The sequence below is a fragment of the Phalacrocorax aristotelis genome, chromosome 25, assembly GCF_949628215.1.
Source record: "Phalacrocorax aristotelis chromosome 25, bGulAri2.1, whole genome shotgun sequence".
Classification (NCBI taxonomy): Eukaryota; Metazoa; Chordata; class Aves; order Suliformes; family Phalacrocoracidae; genus Phalacrocorax; species Phalacrocorax aristotelis.
Window position 1 is genome coordinate 2,718,082 of NC_134300.1, and position 7,375 is coordinate 2,725,456.

Consider the following 7,375-nt stretch of genomic DNA (forward strand, 5'->3'; position numbering starts at 1 on the left):
CTCTGCAAACCCACTTTTACTGTGACGCGAGTAACAGGTGTCCCAAGTAGGCCGTGCCACAGTTGGCTTCTTAGGGAAAATGCCTTTTAGGCTGAGAAAGCTGCAAATCCCCAAGTCCAGTAAGTCAGTTAGGGCCTTCAGGGTCAAGGTGCCGTCACCAACTGGATCACTGGAGCAACAAAGAAACCATCCGGGCAATTTCTTACCAAGAAGTCTTGTGCAGCCTGAAATCTGCAGGATCAGTCTCCTGGTACCATCATTTATGCATTTTTGGCTGCAACTATCAAAGACCTAAGGAATTTAGATGCCGAAGCCGTGTGGCGAGGTCCCGTATACTCCTCTGGAGTATCTTAACGTGTACCAGCCTTCACATTTGCTACCACCTTTCGCTGTCACCACGACACCAGCCCTGCCAGGTCACATCACTGATGCACGTAGCCGTCCCTGAAGCTGGGCCTAGGCAATGCTGGGTCGCAGCTTCCTCCTAGGAGCGAGTTAGAGTTACGCGAATCACTCTAACGAATTGCTGGATCCCCACAAATGAGGGTGAGACTGTGCACTGTCAGCCTAGTCACTTCCTCAGCTCAAGGCATGACTGAAGGTTACATCCACCAGGAGGGAAACCCCTGTGTTTCTTGCTTATGCAAAGCTCAGGTGCAGAGATTTGCTAGTTTCTCAACCCCAGGCTCCAGAACAGAAAAATACCTTATGAAAGCATTTCCAGCCATCTTAAAAGAGGTTTGAAAAAGATAATGTACATCTTGAATCACATCGGGTTAAGGAGGAACTAAGTACGCGCAGAAGAAGTTGCAGCAAGTCACGAAACCCCTCCTGCCCGTACTCTTCCCTCCTGCTCCTCCACCACTGTTCAAGGAAAGCAGTCTCACCCGCAGCGGGCCGGCATGGCAACGCTGTGAGGATTACACCTACCATCAAACTGGTAATGCAAACGGGTCTGTACAAACCCTGTGAATGAAAGCTTAGAATTTCTTAATATACTCTGTTTTCCTTGCTGCTGCGTTCAGAAGAGCCTCTCACGGCGCACAAAACACGAATAAGAAAACGGTTCCTTTGCCCTGAAGTCATTGCTGTAGTTTTGCCGAAGCAGCTGGCACTACCCAACCCGGGAGGTCAAACAGCCCAGCGACGCCGTCACCGATCGCCATAAAATTTCTCTGCCATCCTCAGTCAGTAAGCCTGGGTCACACCTCACGCACGGCTTTGTCCCTGCCTATCAGCAGGTTCTGGTGTGGTGGCGAGCCTTTGTACGGAGAGAGGAATGGATCAACCGATATCCAGAAAAAAACCTCTACTAAAAAGGTGTCAAACAGAGAGAGAAATCCAGAAAGAAGGATAATCTGAACAGACCCAGCATGGGAGAGCTGATGTCTACGCTGGCCTGCAAACTAAACTGGTAACACCTCCGAGATGCTGGGCCGCAGGGCGGAAAGCTTCCTGCCTGGGCTTGTAGCCTGGTCTGCCTTTATTCCCCGTGCACTTGTGATGGCTAGGTAGGAGCAGTACGGCAGAGAACAGGCTGATTTCTGCTTTTATATCGCTCCTGCCTTTCTTACAGGATTAAGCCTGGCACGGGGGAGTGGGGGCAGAGCTACAGCCTCTCTCCCACCGCCGGTGCCTTGCTCAAAGCGCCCGCACCTCCCCTGCGGATCTCCCGCAGACCAGAAGTGAGCCAAGTCGCACAGAGGCAGGCTGCTGCAGAAAGAACATGGCAATCTTGGTGTTCTCATCAAGTGCCCAGGGAATTACTCCTTATATCAAGGGCAAATAATAAGCAATTTCAGAATAGGAAGAAACCCCCCAGACTGCCCCAGGATTAGCGGGAAAGCAATCTACAGCAACGCTCGCTCCCGCTGTTGCGCTCCTCAGGCCCGGTTTGTGGATGTGGCTGTGTATCTCCTCGGGTTAACTACCCATTGAAGAGCTAAATGCTCAAACACTTCAGACAGGAGGGAAAAAACAACTTGCTTCAACAAACAAGGACACGGGCAGCGTTTTGCCTTTTAAAAATAGAAAAAGCCACAAAACGCAAACCACACTAAGCACAAGAGAACATATAGGATTTACCAATAGCGCTACTTTCCCTAAACTTTCGGGCAGTACGTGTGAGCTCAGATGAAAAAGCACTCAGCCAAATGGTTCCACATCACATGCTGCAAGCTGATGCTTCCAAAAAAGGAGATTTTATACTCGCTGCCTAAGGAGATACCTCGCCCATCCCTTCAGACGTGTGTCAGCTATAGGCATTTCTAAATGCTTCCAAATTCCTCCTCTCCTCAGGCAGTCAACAGGAACTTTCCCGTCAACAAAATCAGTGGGAGAAAGATCAAGTCCAGTCTGTGAGTCGTAGAATACCCCAAACTAGATGATACCAGCGAGTTCTCATGATCCACGTTTAAGTCTGAACTCTGGCGGGCTTTCAGACAAGGTATCTGTCCGAGAACTTGGAATAACCAGGTAATTGTGGTAATTTGACAGAGACGGAGTGAGCTGAGTCCCGCCTGCACCCCCAGGGAGGCGCAGGCCTCCTCCTGCTATTTCAGAGGCTGTTGCCTGGTTCACACAAAACGTTGAGGACCCACGTTTGGTTGTAAGAAGCGTAGCAGCGACAGAGCCGTCTTGCGGTCTGACTGCAAACTTGCCGGCTCTAGCCATCTTAGGCAAGCACCGCCAGGCCCAGCTGGCCTGGCCGGGACAAATGCCCTATTAGAGAAAATCCCAGGTCACGGCACAAAGCAAAAGCTCCGCCCAAAGGGCAGGCTTTGGCAGAGCCCAGCGAGCAGAGCACACCGATGGGGCCGCAGACCCTAGGAGCCAGCTCGTAGGGCGAGTGGCACAGCTGGGGCCCCCCAGACTGCTGTGACAGAGGCTTTAGGAACTTTTCTAGCGAGTACTTTTCAGCAGCAAGGTGAAGGGGCTGCAGGCTGACGGCACACGGGAAAAGGATGATATTTAACACAGCACGAAATAGAGGAGAAGCAAAAGACAGCAGAATTGCTTACTGCTCTCTCCTCGGAACCCTGCTCGGTGCTTTGCAAAGATCCCTTTCCTTCACTGCTGCCAATTTCCACAGCTGAATTTGCACCAGGAGCTTCTCCTCCCTTGCAGCAGTGTAATGTTTAATACAGAAAGAAATAGTTAAAAAGAATCCTTTCAAATTCTTTGCTGTTCCAGCAACTGCGTCCCTTTGATCAAAAAATACAAAGCCTTTCGCCCTGACCTTCTGCTGAACTCCTGCCAATCACTGTACCGCCGTCCTCTGAAGGCAGAAAGCAGGAAGACAGCGTAGCCCAGTTTGCCTCGGGCTGCGACTTATTATACTAAGTTTTGTGAAATTACTAAATTCCTTGCTCAATTGCTTTGGCACTCAGGCAAAACCATCAAGTGGGCCTTTTTCTCCCAAACCCGGTAACTAAAACCTGCCTTCAGATGAGCCCCCATTTTCATGACACGGAATATTCATACTTCAGAGGTAACACTGTCCTGTGGCCCCCGTTTGATGCAGCAAGTAAAGACCAAACACAAAAGTATTCAGGTGCCTGTTTTTTGACAGTTACAAACCCTCATTCCTACAGCTCCTATGTCTTAAACTCAATGAGATCTAACGCTCCCGTCAGGAAACAACCCTAATAACTATGCGCCTTACGCTTTCGATCGTTTTGCAGGCGTCTGACCCTGCAGCAGCACTGCTGGACCCGGCCACGCTCCCAGGGACAACCCCTGACCAAAGGAAGGCCAAGAGAATTTTAAGGGGAAGACCAGTTTGGAAGCTCTGCCTTGTAGTTTGAGATTTACTTTAACAGAACTACAGGATTCACCTCTTTTAGATAAGAGACAAGGCTGTAGCCGCTGCGGAGAAGGGAGGGAGGTGCAAACTCCATTTCCCTTCATTCAGTTTCTGTTTTCCTTCCGTTCACGGTAGGAATTAAACCCCCCCCGTGCTCCCCCAAATAAATTCTTTGCATGTTCTTTGTAGCAGGGTTCTCAGGGGCGGGTTGCTGCACCCTCGTCAGGAAACGTTTAAAGAGGAATCTAGAGTGAAACACAGCTCGGGAAAATGTAAGTGCAAAGTGAAAAAGAGAAGATGAAGGTCAGAAGACCGTTTGTTTCTCATTAGCTCAGAACAACCCCAGGTCAGGGATGCCTGGATGCAGTAACAGCTGCTCTGCAGGTCTCGTTTCAGATCTACCACAAACCGCATCCCTCAACCTCCTCTTGCTGGGCTGAAATCCATCTCAGCCGAGAGCTGGTTTCAAGGACAGAGAGGATAGCGTTCCTGTTGCTAGCGGCCTTGATATTTCGCACCTATTAAAACCACCCGTCCACCCTATCCAAAATTCACCTTTTTATTTTAAAGGGAAAATCTGGAGTAAGGCAGATACTTTTTTTTTGGTCTACAAGGGACATACACAAACAAATTGTGTCTTGTATGACTATAATTCTTTCTTATTCATAAATAAAATGATTAACGTCCCCTGCTGTCAGCCTGGGTTGGAATTTGGATGCCTCCCTGCTGCAAAATACATTTTTGCTTTCATCAGATGGATCGAAGTGCCCCAGGGCAGGGCTAAGGAGGAAGAGCAGCGTGTGTGCATCTCAAAGAGAGCCAGACATGAATGCTCGCTCTTTGACATGCTTCTGCCCCTCCCAGCCGCTTGACACCGCTGAACCTTGGTCCCCAAGTCTGCCTCTCTCCTGCTCCAAATGAGCGTGTGGTTTTCATTTAACCCTGCAACAGCCGCCTCATCTGTGGAGAATTGTTACCTTGAATTTATTTTCCGCTTCCCTAAAAATGTGGCAGTTGCTGATAAAAAGTCAATAATATGCAGCGTGTGAAGGGAACGACGATTTTTTTAATGCTGCGCGTAAAACATCTTCCCCAGAGCCCCGGGGCATTTAACGGACATCGGAGCAGATTCAGAGAATCACTGTGATGACCTCACCATGGATCCCCCAAAGGAAGCAAAGCAACAGCAGGCTCTCCTCAAAGGAGGCTACCACTAGGAGGAATAAGAAACGCCCAGCCAGCACGCTGCAGAAGCTTAACTTAATTTACAGAAAGGAAACTGAGGTACCGAAGAAAGGAGTGATTCAGTGCCCTCACCCTGAGGCCGTATTTACCTTTAATGACTTCATTGACAGCAGATTAGCTCAGCTCCAGCAAAGTCAGCTAGAACCAGAGAGCCAGAGTTCTTTTCAATTACGCTTATTAGCCATATTCAGCAAGATCCCACTCTCATCAGGAATAGTAACTGGCTCAGAAGGGAGAGTTTGCAGTTGGACTATTTTTGGTCCTCTACAAATAAACGCCAGATGGCACGGAGTGAAGTTAGGGGGCATGTCGAAATCCATCTCGTGAACATCCTGGCAGCCTGGTGCAACGGCTTTATCCTTTACCTGAGCCCTTGCAGTGAGAACGTCACATCTCGGCCAGCAAGAAAAGACACCGTGTTTCAGTCTTAACGGCCCTCTCCAGGGCACCTGCTTGAGAACACAAGGCCTACATGACCAAGACATTTCTCTGCCAAGCCTAAGTTTTGTTCATCCACGGCCAAACCACAAAGCAAGGCGCGGCACTGGGAGGAGCAGAGTATTTCCGTTCCAAGCTCTGCCCTGAAAGGCCCCACATACCTGTCACGGAGCGTGTTGGGACCCAGGTAGGGGTACTGGCTGTCCTTGAGTTTTCCTTTGATGAGCTGATCTAGTGTTTCTTGAAGGAGAGGCTGGTGCTGCGTATACACATTCTCCACACCCTACGGTGCAAAAGAGGCTCTTGTTATGAACTAATACAGCAAGGCAGCAAGCTGGGAGAAGATCAGCCAAGGCACATGAAAGGAGCGTCATCACCTGATGGAAACATCAAGTGGTAACCACTGAAGCCCAGATTTAGGCTTTTCAGCAACCAGCTCCCGTTGTCCTCGATAAGAATTATGCCCTAAATGCCCAGTGCACTTACCATCAAACCTCTGAAATCCACGACACGTGGCATGCGAGTCCTGCTCCGTGACTGTAATTTTGACTAAAACTGTCATTATTTCATCTGTGGCAGATCCATACCTTCAGTCCTTTGAGGAACTGCTTGGTGATGGCTACAGCATCCTTGGGACTGAATAGGTCACTGCCTCGGACCCGCTTCCCTCCATACTCCACAACGGCAGACACCAGCTGTACAGAGAGAGGCAAAACCCGGATCCTATTAGCCTGGGAAACCGGATTCCAGGCAGTTTTTATCTAGTTAGGCTCAAAGGAGGTATGGGAATGATGACCAAGGAGTCAGGGAGATCGATCCCAAGCAGATAATGCAGCACAGAGAGAGGCAAGGGGGAAGAGAAGACGTATTCCCCATCCCCACCAAGCACGCCAGCCTGCTGAGACACCGCCTGCGGGAGAGAGGCTTTCATTTCCATAGTCTGCTGCAGCGACAGCAGATCTTCCATACAACGTGACATCATCCTGCTTCTCCACCTCCTCTCCAGCTGCTCGCTACATTTGCCAAGCGCTGCCACCCTCTCCCAGCCAAGCTCCTTTTACAGTCTCCAGAAGCCGTTTGCTGCAACTATTGCCTATTCAGCAGGAGCTGGGGGAAAAGGGGTGGGGAGGAAGAGGAGAAGGAGAAAGGAAGCATGTTCCAGGCCCTGTTTACATGCCACACACTCATCCTAGAAGTCTCCTGGTATGCCTGCCATCTCTACTTTATTCAATCCTCCATAATATCACCGATTTTGGAAATGGAAATTAAGTGATTAGTTACGCTTTTTAAAGTAACACCTGCAGGCCCCAGCCAAGCTCCGGGCTCTTTTCGCAAGGTGCGAAAAGCATGGTGCTAAACTAAAGCGGGCGAGCTTTACACTAATTAACGATAATTTCCCACCTCTGCACCCTCCCATCCCACCCGTTCATCCGGCTGAAAGAGAACTGCTGCAATTACCTTTCGGTATTTCTCTGACACACCCCTGTTCTTGAGATCTGTCATCAGCCCTGGCAGGCTGTTGCTGCTGTGCCGCTCGTAGTGCAGGGCATAAAGCATCACCAGCCGGGCAGCATCAAACTCCGTCACCTTGGGGTTCTGCAGGAGGCGACGCACGTTCTGCAGCAAGACAGAGAGCGGTATTAGTGGAGAGGCCTTCAAAGGACATTAAATCAGACTAATATCAAGCCCACTGCCTAGCAACAAAATTGCATGCAGGAGGAATGCAAGAGAATTAAATTGTGTCATAAGCAACAGAGCCCAGCTTCTTATGTGCTCTGCGGTTGGACTTATGAGAGTACAATGGAGCGCATGTCGCTTTTGGGGCTTTTCATGAAGCTGGGAATTCATAACCCAATTCTGCTGTCCATCCTTAACTCTCCATAACAC

At 49.7% G+C, this 7,375-nt stretch overlaps 1 protein-coding gene across 2 annotated transcripts in view; it reads right to left on the minus strand.

Moving 5' to 3' along the window:
* VPS45 (vacuolar protein sorting 45 homolog) overlaps positions 1-7,375 on the minus strand; it is a 29,141-nt gene that overhangs the window by 12,203 nt on the left and 9,563 nt on the right. For both annotated transcript variants that reach the window (XM_075075376.1, XM_075075377.1), the window contains exons 11-13: positions 6,947-7,105; positions 6,076-6,183; positions 5,650-5,771 (exon numbers count right to left, since the gene is read on the minus strand). In XM_075075376.1, coding sequence (XP_074931477.1) covers positions 5,650-5,771; positions 6,076-6,183; positions 6,947-7,105 — 389 coding nt within the window. The remainder of the gene's footprint in view (positions 1-5,649; positions 5,772-6,075; positions 6,184-6,946; positions 7,106-7,375) is intronic.